Source organism: Zerene cesonia, chromosome 3, assembly GCF_012273895.1.
Source record: "Zerene cesonia ecotype Mississippi chromosome 3, Zerene_cesonia_1.1, whole genome shotgun sequence".
Classification (NCBI taxonomy): Eukaryota; Metazoa; Arthropoda; class Insecta; order Lepidoptera; family Pieridae; genus Zerene; species Zerene cesonia.
The window spans coordinates 1,848,120-1,864,163 of NC_052104.1; the positions used below are offsets into that span (position 1 = coordinate 1,848,120).

The window sequence follows — 16,044 nt, forward strand, 5'->3', positions numbered from 1 at the left end:
GAAACGAGGCGGGAAATAACGGCCAACGTAGGTCCAGAGCAATCGTTCTAACTGGGTTATTGGGATTGTGGACTAACAAGACCGCAATATTAAACTTCCACTTATTTGTCGTGTGTCTATTTTTATTTTAAGTATCGATATATTGTGTAGAAGTGAGTGAGTTATGTTTTGTTTTATGCATTGTGAATGTAGGAATTATGAATTTTGTTTTCAAGATAATTCCGTGACGTTATCCAAATTTTTCGTAACATTGTTTTGTTTATCTCGAATTCGTATATTATTATATGTGTATGTACATATACTATTATTTAGCAAGTATGTGTATTGACACGAACTTACTATATAGGTATAACACATAGGTGTTTGTATATATCTATTGACATATAGGACATATATATAGGACAATTTTGACCTACACTTTCGATTATATTGTGTATTTATGCTTTATCTGTCGGTTGCCTGGAAGAAATAGCTTATAGCCATAAGGCCGCCAATTGTATACAAAATCCTTTGTTACAATTATTATGATATATTTTGTATTGTTTGTGTATACAATGAAGTATAAATAAATAAATTCTATTATTCATACCAAGTGGGACATAGAAACAGTATATATCTAGTTTCTATGTCACCAATCATCATTAAATTAATGATATTTAATTCTTAGATGTACGTCTTTTAAAAAGGTACACATACGTTGTTTCCTTTGAACACAATTTTTTTTAGTAATATCGCTTTTCAAACTCATTTCTATAACAACTAGCATGATAAAAGGCAAATTTAAAAAGAATCTAAAAAGTAATTTTTTCCACCACTGAAAATTAAATAATAAATATCACTCACTTCTAGCATTAGCATATTTTGCGAGCTCGTCCTGCAAGCCCTGTACGGGGAAGGGACACAATCCCTCCACCCTTATAATGGCCACGTCTTCTATCTTGTTCTGGACTCTCTGTTTGTGCAACTCGTAGTAGTGCTTCCCGCTGACGAGTATCACGCGTTTAACGCGAAGTGGCTCTGCGTAAGTGTCACCTAGGGGCATAGAAAGGGGATTTGTGGAAAATTCTCGAAGTTTCTAGAACGCTATTTTCCGCTTCTTGGCCTGCAATATGCGATTGCCACTGTTGAAATACTCTGTGAGGTAGATATGCGTATTCTAGAATCTATCTGATTGAAATTCTGAGCCAATTGTTTTAACATTAGGAAGTTAAAGTAAAATCTGCAAAAATATTAAAAGTTATAGTTATCGTAGTCATCGTAAAGTGGTCGTCGTCGCCACTACAGTGGCTTTTGAGAAATAATTATTAAAATTACATTAAAACACTTATCAAACCGTTTCAATAAAATATAAACTTATCTCACCTGTAAATAAGGGACATCAAAACAAATATCTATTCTACGTAGTACTACAAGAATAAAATTATGATACATTATAATGATATTATAAACGATTGAACTACCTACTTACCAATAACGGGTCTAAAGAATGTTCCCGGAGTGAAGTCTGAAAGTGAGCTCACAGCGTCCGCAGACCGCAGGAGAATCTTTGGCGCCACTACTACTAAGGGCTTGCGGTAATTTCTTACTACCTATGATAAAATATAATTATGTATTTTATTTTGCTGCATGTCTGGGTAAGCAATTTACGAGATGATAATAATTTACAAGATGGTTATGCATATTCATGTGAAAAAAACATAAATTTCAATAACAATGATATCTATAAAACAAAGTGCTAATAGTTTTGTCCAATGTTTCTAACAAAATTTAGGAAGTATGCCAAAATAGCTTAACTGGGACCTAAAACTGATATTATTCCTAAAACGTACAATGTCTAATTATTCTATCATCATTGTACCTACCTGTCTCCTCAACAAGTGGAAGTACTGTGCCGGTGTGGTGGGGTTCACCACGTGCAAGCAAACAGCCTCCGAATCGGGGGATGTCTCAGAACTGTCAGTGAGCTGCAGAAACCGCTCCAGTCTACATGAGGAGTGTTCTGACGCGGCGCCGTCGTAGCCGTGGGGGAGGAGTAGGACCAGACCGTTACTACGGACCCATTTGGCTGGGTAAAGTTTTATAAGTAGATTATAATTATAGGCTATTAATCATTATAAGTCATGTTTAACGTTGAGACAATTAAACGATTGAACCAGTGGTCTAAGATTCCTGATTAAAAACAGTAAGTTACTTTTAAGTACAGAAGACATTTTTGAATTACAATTAAACAATTGTTGTATGGGTTGTCTTAAGCACTAAAATTTTTATAAAAAGTGTTTTATTTAACGTAATAAAGTTCATTCTGAGGTGGTAAGTTATTTGAAGAGTAGTTTTCCATTTTTATTAAGAGAATTTATTAATTAGACACTCTTATTACGCTCATAAAAATAAGGAAAATATAAAAATCTATTTATCAGAAAGATAGCAATTATGTCATAAAATATTCAGTTTAGTTTTCGTTGATTAAACTATCACCATAGTTAATAGATACGTTTATTTTATTAAATATCAAAGATAAATATCATAAATTTTATGTTTTATAACTAATAAATTGTTTAAATATTCTTAAAGCGCCATTAATTCTAGGTTTAGCTCGTCATTAGAAACTTTATGCGGGCTTTGAGTTGATAATCTAAGTTGCTCTATCAGGTAAACTGTCGAGTAATTAGAACTCTGAATATATGAGGCAGTTTCGATTATGCTAAACGTCCCATAAGTTTGGCCATTTACGTTATTTCTTGTGGGTAACCCCATCAATAATTTAAACTTTAAGATGTGCTAGGATTCCTGTGACATTTTAAATGTTTTATAATAAATAATATCAAATTTTGATACTGATAATCCCTTCTCTATGTACTAATATAAAATTCTCGTTTCCCAATGTTAGTTACCATACTGAAACGGCTGGTTCGATTCTCATAAAATTTTGTATGTGTATCGGGTGGATCTGAGAATCGGGCAACATATGTTTTTCATATCTCGAAATGATAATAATAAGGCAGAACAGCGTTTGCCGATTCAGTTATTTAAACATAACATCTGCTTGAAGTAATAAAGTTTTAAAGAAAATTGTGAATATTTTACGTGTTTACATATGCACGAAAGTGAAATATAACATTATACATAAGAATTAAACTCGGCAAGTGTTTAGCTTGATAGACTACATTTTATAGGATTAAAAATCATATACTATAGGACGTAGAAATTGACTTACTCTCTCCAGAAGCGATGAAAGTGTCGACAATGATTTGGGCGCCATTGTAGAAGTCTCCAAACTGTGCTTCCCATATGCAAAGGTTGTCAGGATTGTCGTACGCCATTCCGTACTCGAAACCTAATACTGCTTCCTCAGAGAGGATTGAGTTTGCAACCTATAGGAAATATACCTACATGAAATTTATTGTGGGAGTCGAGTACGCTTCGGCACGAATTGGACCAGCTCGCACTGGGATAGTACCACACTAGATATTAGCCAGCTGTAACAGTCCATCCATATTAACTTTTTATTATTATTACATTATAACTATTAGTTAACTACCAGCTCGTTCCGGATCCGCCCGGGTTACGGAGTAAAAATGTAATGATATATATTATATGATATTCCCAGATAACGTAGCTTTCTATTCTTATCTCTATCTGCTTAAAGTATTTTTAAAATCGGTACAGTAGTTAAAAAAAAACCTATCAAAATCGGTGGCGTAATTTTAAAAGATCTAAACACAGACGGCGCAAAGAGTTTTTGTTTTATACTATGTAGTGATTTTCATATTGTTTAATCAAAACTGTCTACACAGTTAAACCAAGCGAGTTATCAAATACAGAAGCACACAAGCCGCAAAGCTAATAATTAATAAATATGCGAGTTGCGTTATCGAAAACAAACCAGCATCTCAACTCGGCAATTTGTGTTCGGAAAAATTAGTAACTTTGACGAACCGCCCATAAATAATGCATAAGGCGCATAAAGTTTGCGTCGTAAATAAGAATTTTAGCGACATTACGTATTCCTTTATTTATTTAGATCTAGAATGTGATGTATTGCTACATTTAGTATTCAAGCTTTGTGTCACAACTACTTTATTTTAACTTTTCGAACTTTACCATAATAATGTATAGCTCTTTTCGAAGTTATTTTAACCGACGTTGCGAAAAAGAAGAAATTTCCCAAAACGATTGTATTTTTGATTTTTAACTCTATAGCAACGTGGGTTTTCAAACGATTGACGTGATTCTTTTAGTGTTAGATAGAAAATTGTTATTCTTTGGTCTCATATAGAAACTGGAGTTTTACTTTCCCACTATAAGAACGCCGGTAACATTTGACATTTGCTTACATAAGAAGTCGTTAAAATTAAAGATTCCGACGACATTTAAATATTCATGCAACTTTTAAAAGTATGAACACAATTTGCCTTCTAATTATATTGTCATCATATTAACGAGTCTTTATAATAATTGATGATTGATTTTTTAAAGCCGATGGCTCACATGTGATCCCATCTAACTTTCGTCTTATTCTGAAATTAGAATGCGGTTAAGTTTTTGTCTAAAATATTTATTAATTAAAACCGTGTTACCTCCAAGAACCCCTTCTGATCCTCCCGTATATGGTTCAAGGGTATATGTATGGTCTCCAGTTCCTGGTCCACGAGCATGGCGTGCCGGTGCGAAAAGGTGCCGCGCCCCACGTCCTCGCCGCTGAGGCGGACGTGACGACCCTCTAGGAGGAGCGAGCCTGGGGTATGGGGCATGGGTATTTATTGGAACAAGGGGCATCTTTGCCAAGATTTGAAAATGAACAAAAAAAAAATATTTTTTTAAATCACATGAAAAAGATGTAGATGCTGGTTTTTTAATTCCTTTAAAAATCCTTAATCTTTAAATGTATGGTAGTTGTGTAAAATAAAATACAACTATGTTATTGATTGATTGATTTGAGGATTCTTATGAAACGTATCGTTTAAACACTTGAAAGTATTATTTGTTACCTTCAGCATAAAAATTACATTTTATAGCGTAATATTACAAAATATAACTTAGTTGTATTTTTGAGATGTTTTTGGATTTGCGCTATTAATGCGAATATCTGGTAATATTGTTTGACATTGTCTTGAGGTTGCATAGACTTCAAAATTACTGTTCCTTTAATGGCGGCCAGAGCATTTTGGAAATCAGTGAAGTTCTATTTTTTTATTGAGTTTTTTCCACATTTTGTAAAAAATTGTTACGGAAATTGGTCGAAACTCTATAATATTACGCTTTTATATGGAACAGGGGCTAAAGTAACTAATTGCAGTTGAATTTATGATGAATTAAGAGATCACGACCTTAGGATCCTTTAGGGCTCTAGAGCTGATCTCATTAGCATTTAATGTTCACTATTCTACTAATAAAACATGTAAAGCACTAAAAAAATCTTTATGGTAACGGATTGGCGGAAAACCAAAGCTATTCCGTGTTGATCTGAGCAGTTTTTACTGTATAACATTTATTTATTACTAAAATCTTGCGATCGTGTTCCATGAAAATTCATCAAGTTAGCGTCTGTTAAGATTGGAATTAAATTGTTTAAAGTTGAATGATATAAATAGGAAACCAGTATAATTTGTGTATCTTAAAAATAAATAAATATGACATACCGATGGCCAGAGCTTCTGCAGTAGCCCAGTCGATGTCTTTCTCTGAAGCTATCTTGTTTAGTCGGTTTTTCACATGAGTTTTTGCGAGATGTGGGTGTATATTCTGAAAATGTATATATATATATATTCTGAAAACTATTACAAAACGTACTTGAAAAGAAAAAAATATCTGTTAATCGAATTGATTATACTAGAAATTGGTGCTCTTGTGCGACAACCAAAGCCTCTTAATTAAAATTTTGTCATTCATTACATAGATATTTTACTCGCCTATATCATAACAAAATACTTGATTAATGATATAAAGCTGTGCTATTACGCTGTCGCAAAGGAAATTTTTCTCAAAGTTTTTTGTAGTTTCTTATTTCTCATTTTAATTCCTTCAAAGAAAGTCCAGATTTACGTAACGACATTTTCATCACGGCCATTAATTCGGCGAGACGTGGATTTGTATAAGGCGTCAGCTTTAAGCTCTGTGACTTTATAATGTCGATATTCCTCAAACATTTTAGTTGGAGTAATGTTGGGGAACATGTTCATGGTTGTCTTATCTTGTACGACAATGGGGATGTTAGTAGAAAGGAATTCATGTACATACGAGAATAATAATATGTTCATTCTAGCTTGTTTTTGCTCTGGAATTATTACGGATATTACACTGAGTACTTAAGGTTTTGCGACCGAAAAAAATATAAGTAGAGCGTTGAGAAGTCAAAAATATTAATTATATTTAATTCCAGTCTTTTGAATTGCTATGTGCCTACTTCAGCGTTATTTATTTCTTTGTAATCACCGGTTGTTTCATGATGGAACCTTTGTGTTGCAACAAAGGTCCCTTCTAGCTCTGTAAACTTTTCCCTTACTGATTGTAAATCTTTGCCGCGCTGGGTTGCAATATTTTTTATTTCTTCGCACCATTGTTTACCATTTCTCATATTTGACTTCAAATAGATTTCAAGTCGTAATCATGTATATAAATGTAATTTTTATGTGGATTTCATTTGTGTACCGTGTTATTAATCTACAAACGAAGAGAGTATGTGGAGGTTACGATAAACTTATAAGGATCAAAATTGTCCTCAATCATTGTTATCATTCTCCATTCATGTAAAACGAAATGTTATATACATCTTGCTGCCATTTTGTTATTATGGCGAGAATATTTTGTAATTTTAACTCACGGTTTCCTCATTGATTGACTATCTAATGCATAAGTTGTTAAGGAAATAATCTTCACATCAGTTTTATATTGAAACATGTTACGATATATATACTCAGTATATAATCAGTATTTTATTTAACGTTATGTTAAAAAGACCGCCCAAATAGACTAGGAAATGTAAGTAAACCTTAAAGAAAATGAATGTTTCAGCTAGGTGACGTGGAAACCATTACAGTGTCTATCGAGACAGAATGATCGTCTAAGTGGAACGTCCAGGCGCTTTGAAATTGCGAAGTCTTTATATCACTCTTATTTGTTCCCTTTCAAGTTACGATTATAACTAGATTTCATTTCTCGATTCTATTGCATGTTATATTTAAAATGTGCTGTAGATATAAATAACACTATGATACTATATAATCTAAATTCGTTAGTTTTAGTTTCTATATTTCTCGTTTGATCATAGCAGTAACCCCTTGCAAAAATTATAATAAAACCTGAAACCAATGCTTGCTGGTGCAATGGTATCAATTCATATGTGGTTTTCTCATACAACGAATAGTTTCCTGCAATTTGGCAGACGTCGCTGTGCGGTGGGCAAACTAATTTCTACATATTGGAGAAAATGTGGTAAGCGTCTCAATAACATTAGTTTCTTTGTATGAAATAAATATGATTCGAGTTTTGGACACGTGATAGATTCCTTGACCATGTATGTGGCTGAGAAATATTGAAAGAATAGAAAAAAAACGATCACGAGGCGGGGTTCGAACCCGTGTCTTTTGCCAAACCATAGCAACGCCTAGCCTCTGGGCCACCCGTGACCACATGTATGTGGCTTTTTTCAGGATTGCATCTGTATTGAGACTGAAGACTAAAATGACTTGTTTTTTTTATATGATAATTATGTAAATTGAACTTTATAATCGAATTGCCGACATTGGTAAATCGTATGGTTCTAATGTTTTGTTGTACGGACATTGTTCTGGAAATCAAATACACAATACGGAATTATAGTAATGGTCCATTTGGTATGAGAGTGAATTCATGATAATATCCAGTCATCGCTGTACAGTGGAAATCGTTTGATAATTAATATATGACCCAATCCGTAGTCATTTAGGAATGTACGAAACTTCAGATTGAATTCCAATGCCGTAATATTTATGAATTAGAAAATTGTGTCACGAATTTAATATTATTAATTTTCAATTGTTTTTACTTTTTTATTTTTTCTTTTTAAGGATTCACTCAATCTCCTCTGTATATCTGACACGTTTGAAGATATTCTACTTATCTTTCTGTCATCACAAGATACTTGTTTCTATGTCATTATTTTGGAATTTAGTTATTTTCTTCTGGTTTTAGCTTCCCCTTTCTGATATCACAAGCATTTATATACAGGGTATATATTAATTTTATTTCCGTTAATAGGTACCTACCTTAATGTTAATTACTAGATACTTACAAAATCGCTTGGTGTGCAAACAGAGGCGTTTCCGACACTCTTCAAAATATCCGAATGAACTCCCGTGTCCCACACTTCGACCGCCTTCGGAGCGGCTCTCATGGCCGACCATTGTTCTTGGTAATATGTTACCTGATGGATAATGGAGGTAATAAAAATGTGACCAATTAGTGTCTTAAAATCAAAAGTCATTTTCCAAAAGTGGAAATTGAACTTATAATCTTAGTAGATATTGATAATAACAAATAATTTTTAGTGTACTCATTGCACACTGAAGAATAAGGCGTTAAAGAGCGTTCAATTTTATATGTATGATGTAAAAACAATGTACGTTTGTAACAATTTTTCATATGTTTAAAATTTAAACTACATAAATGAAAAAATAGTTTTAAAAAATGTATCAAAACCCCACGGAATTTGTTTTCACTCATTATTCTTATAAATTGTTTCGAATATGGGACAGCTATCGCTTTCACGCACACAGGATTTATGCAGCTATTCCATATTTGCATATTAAAAGCTTCAGAATGAATTTTGCGCTGGATAGTAAGGCAATTAGTGTCCGCGTTATCATCAAGCTATTGTCTCTACAGTTTTAAATAGCATGCATTTCTGGCCATCATTGTCAGAGGTAATTTAAGCCTTGTAAAGGCACTGTATTGTGATACTGTACGGTAATATGCAAAGAAATATACTGGTGAAATTTACTTTTAATTCAGCTTTGAATACCTTAAGAACTGTTACTATTTAAAAGATGATTCACAAACGATTTATAAGTTGAGAGGTATTGTATATTTTATTCTTTCAAAGCAAAATTATCAACGCACAAGTCTACGAAGTTATGTTTAAATTTAGGTGCTAGTCGAAATTTTATGAAAAAATATTACCGATTATGTTTTGCAATTTAAAATATCATTGGCCACTGAAAGCTTTCCGCTCGGAAGGTCATTAATGAGTAAAGCATCAGGTTTTACAGTCGTTAACATAAACTACGCAGGATTTAATAAATTAAGCTACACAATATTTGATTGATGAATATTGGTATTTTATTTCGGATGTCGTAAACAATTTTTTTATGTTATAGTGGGCAACCACGTTGGTGGTCTACCTGATGGTAAGCTATTTCTACCACCCATCAATATTTGCACAGGTAGGCTTCTGCAAATGTGTTGCCTGTTCAAATGGTATGGGATACAAAAAGGAATGGATTGGGAAGGGTGTGTCGCTACCAGGGTGAACCTTCAGTTCACCCACGTGCCCGTGCTTAGATGCAGTAGCCCCTCAGGCTAGCATTGAGATTCATCACAAAAAAAAAGGGAAGGGTGAGGAAAAGAGCGCAGGTCTCTGGCTCGCCCACTAACTGAACGAACGAAACACAAGTATTCGTATAGTATAATTCCGATGGACGTAGATCTTTTTGTCTTTGGGATTTTTTTGGATAGGAAATTGTCATTTGCTACCATTGTAGAATCTGGAGTGGTCGCAGCCGTCGGTTCTTTCTAGACAATTATTATTTCGTGACTATACAAATTGTTGGTCGAAATAAATTTAAAAGTTAGAACTTGGAAGACAGTTTCATAAAGTTGTGGGAGAATGAAGTTCTATATTTATTACTGGCGAAATCACTAGATTAATAAAGAACTTCTTGGCCCGCGGCCAGAATACTTTTTACAACAGGATGACAAAACAGTCAGCGATTTAATGAAGTATGATTTTAATTCATTTATTATTATAGGAGTTTGGATAGAATAAACTTTAATTCAAGTAAAATTTATTGCGTAGGATAGGGTCGATGTTATTGCGGTGTCAGTCAGATAAATAATTTTTACCATAAAAAAGGTGATCGACGTTTCTTGAAAGGGAGGTTCCAGTACAGATTTTAAAAAGGACCAAATGACAACAATTTTCTATTTAAATAAAGAATAGCATAATATATAAAATACATATATAATATATAATTAAAATAGTATAAAACTGAATTAATCATACTCAGAATTGAGAAACTACAAACTTTGTGAGACATTATGCATACAAATCTTTTTTATTATTAAATTAGGTTATTAAATGTAGGATCATTTTAAAGTTAACAATAGCGAGTACCGATACTCGTACTTTTGTGGAAAGTTTAGTGTAACAATTACGAGAATTCTGAAATTAGAGTGGTAAAGCTTTATTTCAATCTTCTAAGAAGCTGCGTAATTATGTTCGTCCTTTTTAAATTTGAAACCGCTCGCAGTATTGATATTCTTGAATTTAATAAATTTAAACTCTAGACTCGTTTGAATAACGTTATAATATATTTCATCGTTGGCTATCTGAATCAGTTTTTTGTTTTTCTTATGATAAAAAATATAATAAAATCATTTTTACGAAAAAACCACGTTCTGCACCTAAACTGAAAAATGGGGTATGAAAATAAACTAAATTTGATACGTAACTTACGTCTCTCTACTTATTGTCTCCCGGATTATGTTGTGATCAACCATATATATGTTAAGCTTTATCCCAATAAAGCTGCATTCGAGTGATATGTATACAAATAGGATATAACAGTAGGCATATAAAATCTATACGCCTACTGTTATATTATATACTAGCGGCACGCCCCGGCTCCGCCCGGGTTGTCATTTATCGTAATTAAAATTATTTAAACTATTCTATCTCTCAAGTTGGATCGAACTGCACATGGTGTGCGAATTTTATTATAATCGGTTAAGTGGTTTAGGAGTCCATTGAGGACAAACATTGTGACACGAGATTTATATATATTAAGATTATATTTACTAATTATGAACAATGTCTTATAATTTGTCAGTTAGCATAGCTACTCGTCAAATCGAAACAATTTTGGCAGTTCACGAACTATTTCTGATAGTAAATTCGAGGGTTGGTTATCAAAGTGAAACCTGAAACTACATTCCTCTTAATAAGGGCATATTTCATTGTCATCACGATTGAAGGGTTTTTGGATGTACTTGGAGATTTCTGTTTGAGAATTATCAGATACGGTATGGAAAAACACCTACGTTTATTTGATGTTCCACCCAAAGTAAACGTTGTCTAAATATTAATGGAATCAGAAATAAAATAATAACCAGGAATTCGAAATATACCTAAATTTAATATATTTATATAGTTAATTAGTTAGTAGTGAATAGTTTAATTTTTAGTATTGAAATGCTACGTAAATGAGAGTCAAGAATATTTATAAGTGAAATATTTCAACAATTTATGATAGGTTTTAGTACCTCTACAAAATTTAATAGTGGTATAAAGAGAGAAGCAAAATATAAAAGGATCCGGAGGCAAATGAATGGAGGCGCTGCAAAAAGTTTTTTAAATTTCAATTTGTAAAAAATACGCAGATGAAAGAAATCTATTCCGTAACTCGAATTATTCGGTTATGAAGTACTACAGTTGTCAATGATTCAAATAGTTTGCTCCTGTATCATGTTAAATTTTAGTTCTGTTAACATTAAAAGCGTGCGGTTTCAGTGGTCATTACTATAACGGCAGTTTTTTGGAGTAAACGACTCCATAATTTTATTTTCATCAAAAACAAAGCACTTAATTCGATTGTATGTTTTTTTGTTTAGTTACTCGTTTTCAACCGATTGATGTGTTTCTCTTCGTGTTTGATAAGAAATTGTTGTCATTGTGACATTTAAGTGTCGAGTAATAATTATTTATGAAGAGCGTTTGTTTTGGAAAAGTTTCGTTTCGTAAACAGTTCTATAAAGTAACGATGGTTTAGGTTAGATTTATTTTATTTATAAGTTAAATTGAGTCTTAAAAGTTTTATTTAGTTTGTTGATCGATTTAAAACTGGGACATTGGGTACCTTTATTACAATTGTAATAATATTTATAGAAGACATCAGGTTCTTTATTGAATAGAAATTGTATCTATGAATAACAAAAATTGTATTAGTATTTATCGGTTCATGAATCGAATCGAACAATAAGTTTAATATTTAATTCATTTAAAAAATTTAATAATAATAGAAGTTTTCATAAATACATTGATGATTAAAATCTATATCCATCCATGTGTTCATTGAGAAACCCAGGACTGGTCTTTGGCGTAATAATTATTTTGGGTAAAAAATTTAATATAAACATTGAAATGGTTTGAAAACATCAATTACAGAGTAGCTGGAAAGTAAAAACATTATGGTAAATAATTTATGCATATTGTGATAATTGTAAGGAGCTTCTGAAAAGCTAAAAGAATAGATAAATGTGTTTTAGTTTAAAACTTACCTCTGGTTGATATCCACTCGCCATTTCGTACTGAGATTGCAAATATTTATTGTATTCATTGTTAATGTTATTTATATCGTCTTCGCTGACTATGCCTTCAGCTTTCAACACCTCTGCGTACAAATCTGGAATTGATCTGTAACACAATATACGCATTATTTTATGATTTAAGTAACGATTTTTAATAAAGGAGAGGTAAGGACGTGATAATTAGATAAATAATAAATACACTAAGAAAAATTGCAAAAACACACTTTAATGATTGAATTAACTAAATTGTATCATATACAGAGTATTTGTTGGGATATTATTTTATCCTAGCTATCCTTATCAGGATGGACATGGACTCATCAAAGTTTTGTTACGCCCATCCTTCATAAGTGTACAGGTTTGAATTAATCCTGTCCGTTTAAAGTGGGTCAAAATCGAGTTTAAAGGAGTCGGTTACAAACTACAGGTGAAGTTTAATCGTAAAAAAATCTGATATATGTAAGATTAGGTACGTTACTTTCATAATGAAAGACCTATTACATTTATTCATTACTAGATGGTCGTCCCGGCTCCGCCCGGATATTAAGATTCCTATTTTATCCAAAGGGAGTATTTAATCGGGGAGTCAACTCATACGATGTCTGTATACTAAATTTTATCAAAATGCGTTCAGTATTTTCAGCGTGATTGACTGACAAACATACAAACAAACTTTCACATTTATATTAGTGTGATTAAGATTTTTTACTTGTAAAATACACTTCTAAATGAATACTTACTTTCTATTATGTATGACTTTATAAATTAAAGGGTTTGTGAAGGTCGGATCGTCTAGTTCGTTGTGTCCCCATTTCCGATAGCAATTATAATCTATGAATACATCTTTCCTAAACTTCCTTAGGTACTCGAACGCTATATTTGTGGCCTTTGCTACTAGCTGGAAAGATAGATAGTTCCTTTGAAGGCTTTCTTCTGCTTATCTACTATATAAAAATAAGTCAGCTTTTCCTTCCTGACGCTATAACTCCAGAACGCACGAACCGATTTCCACGGTTTTGCATTCGTTGGAAAGGTCTTGGGCGTCGTGAGGTTTATAGCAAAGAAAATTCAGGAACAATTTCAACAGAAAAGCGGGAAAAACGAAACCATCTGGTGGCGAAACGGAGTTCGCCGGGTTTGCTAGTTGCATATAACTATTTATAATAAACTGCACGCTGCACGCTCCAGCTTCGCCCGGGTAGTCTTTTATCGTAATTAAAATAATATAAACTATCCTATCTCTCGAGTTGGATCGAACTGCACATGGTGTGCGAATTTTATTATAATCGGTTAAGTGGTTTAGGAGTCCATTGAGGACAAACATTGTGACACGAGATTTATATATATTAAGATATAGTTAAAGTTTGGATATATCTGCTATATATAAATGCTAATCTAGCTATGGTCTTAAATTCATATAGCACTCTGATTATGTTGAAATTGGAGACCCAATAAAGGACGTAGGATAGTTTTCATTACGGAAACCACGGGAGGTATGCGGGGACTGTATAATTTCCTTCGAACACGCGGGCAAAGCCACAGCAGAAAGCTAATTTTGAATAAAGACAACAATGTTTCCAGTAGGGAGCAGTGGTGGTTTAGTGGTCAGGTTTTATAAGATATATAAAACATAGTATATTGTACATTAGAATTGAGTTAAATAAAAAATTTCAATTTTATTGAAATTACTGCTCCAGTTGATAGAGAACATAATAGTTAGGATATCATAGGACCAAAAAAAATACCACTCATGGATTTTAGATCTTCAAAAGTGACCTGTTAGGCACATTCGGGGGTATTATGGAAATAATATTTGGCAAATGATTTTATATATCTATATAATTATCATAAAATTAGTTTATTATATACTTTATACAGAACTTTTAATATAGTAAATATTTGTTGTAGCAATTTTATTACAGTAGGTGGAAACCGAATGTTGTCTTGTATGTGGCAGCAAGAAAACTAATGCGATTTCCGTTGGCAAGAATCCGAAAACAATTTCTCAATACTAGATTGCAACGAAAGCAATTTAATCAAGGTTCCATTTATTGAAAAACTGTCATTATTGTTTTGTGCTTTGGCTTAATCAGTTTTATTTCACTGACTTAATATACTGATTAATAAGAACATATATACATTGTTTATAATGTAACTTCATTAAGTTTTTTATAGTTTTATTAAGAGCAATAAAGAATTAATACATAAATAAATATATAGGACAGGACAGATGGAAGCTCAGAGCTCTTCTAGAAATATAGGATCTAATAAAATATGAAAAAAAATAGCGTTACTCTAATTTATTAAAGGAAAAGTTATAATAGAAATCCCTGAAAATTTGTGTCTTATAATCATTGACCTCAAATCCCGGAGGAACCCAGCTGCGACAGTTTTCTAAGCAATCTCATGTTAACGGGATTAAAAGAGTAATCGTTCTAATTAACGTGATGAACTTCACGCCACTTTTGTTTTGTAATATATTTTATACTCAATAAAATATTTTTTCAGTATAAAATATGTATACGAATATATAAAGAACGTAAATTTAATTACATTTGATGTAACTCGTCTCACTACCGTTTATCTGTAAATTTGAGAACATTTAATAGATAACCTTACGATATCGAAATCATTAATTAAAAGAAACAGGATAACAAAACAAAAATATGCACTTTCAATATAAATACAATATGAAAGAATCTTGTGTATAGCATTCAATATTATACTGTATGCCATTGAAATAAAACATACCTCCGGATGATCGCCATTTACATGTATGACCGGTACTGAGATCGCTTTCGCTAAATCCGTCACATATCTGCTGGACCGGCCGCGGCTTGCGGGCAACGTGAATCCAATCTGACACAAAAAGTCATGAAATAATTTTGGGATTATTCGTAGTTCAATATTTAAAAAGAACATCCATAGATTATCTTCTTCATAATTCTCGGATACCACCCGAAGACTAGCTTATAACAAAGTTAATCACTATAATATGTTTTTGTGTAATGTTCTATGTTGCATGTGGAAAGTCTTATAAAGGTACAAGACCCTCCAACCTCTTAAGTCAAGCTGAAATTAAACTCGAGTCGTAATAAAAAAAAAGTAAAATGTCCACTATACGGAAGATTCATCTTATCATTTACTTTCATTTACCTTGGATCATATTAGTGAACGTATGTTTGATCCATTTTAATCAACAATTTAATTTAATGTTACATTATCTAATAAACATGACTCATCGATTTATGATCTAGAGAGATATCCTTCTAATCCTACTAATATTATAAATGCGAAAGTTTGTAAGGTTGTATGTTTGTTACTCTTTTACGCAAAAACTACTGAACCGATTGCAATGAAATTTGGTACGTAGATAGCTGGACAATTGGAATAACATATTCTTCTTTCTTCTTTACGTCGAAATCCTCACTGCTGAGGGTCGTGATCATTGTGGAGCCGTGTTTTCCTTACTATTTCGCGCCA

The 16,044-nt window shown here is 32.5% G+C and overlaps 1 protein-coding gene across 1 annotated transcript in view; it reads right to left on the bottom strand.

The window, feature by feature from the left end:
• The window catches only part of LOC119836037 (probable 2-oxoglutarate dehydrogenase E1 component DHKTD1 homolog, mitochondrial), a 29,869-nt gene that overhangs the window by 1,519 nt on the left and 12,306 nt on the right, over positions 1–16,044 (bottom strand). The window contains exons 9-18 of the mRNA XM_038361217.1: positions 15,313–15,420; positions 13,302–13,459; positions 12,532–12,667; positions 8,270–8,401; positions 5,640–5,742; positions 4,578–4,735; positions 3,215–3,371; positions 1,863–2,065; positions 1,469–1,589; positions 844–1,032 (exon numbers count right to left, since the gene is read on the bottom strand). Of these exons, the coding sequence (XP_038217145.1) occupies positions 844–1,032; positions 1,469–1,589; positions 1,863–2,065; positions 3,215–3,371; positions 4,578–4,735; positions 5,640–5,742; positions 8,270–8,401; positions 12,532–12,667; positions 13,302–13,459; positions 15,313–15,420 (1,465 nt within the window). The remainder of the gene's footprint in view (positions 1–843; positions 1,033–1,468; positions 1,590–1,862; positions 2,066–3,214; positions 3,372–4,577; positions 4,736–5,639; positions 5,743–8,269; positions 8,402–12,531; positions 12,668–13,301; positions 13,460–15,312; positions 15,421–16,044) is intronic.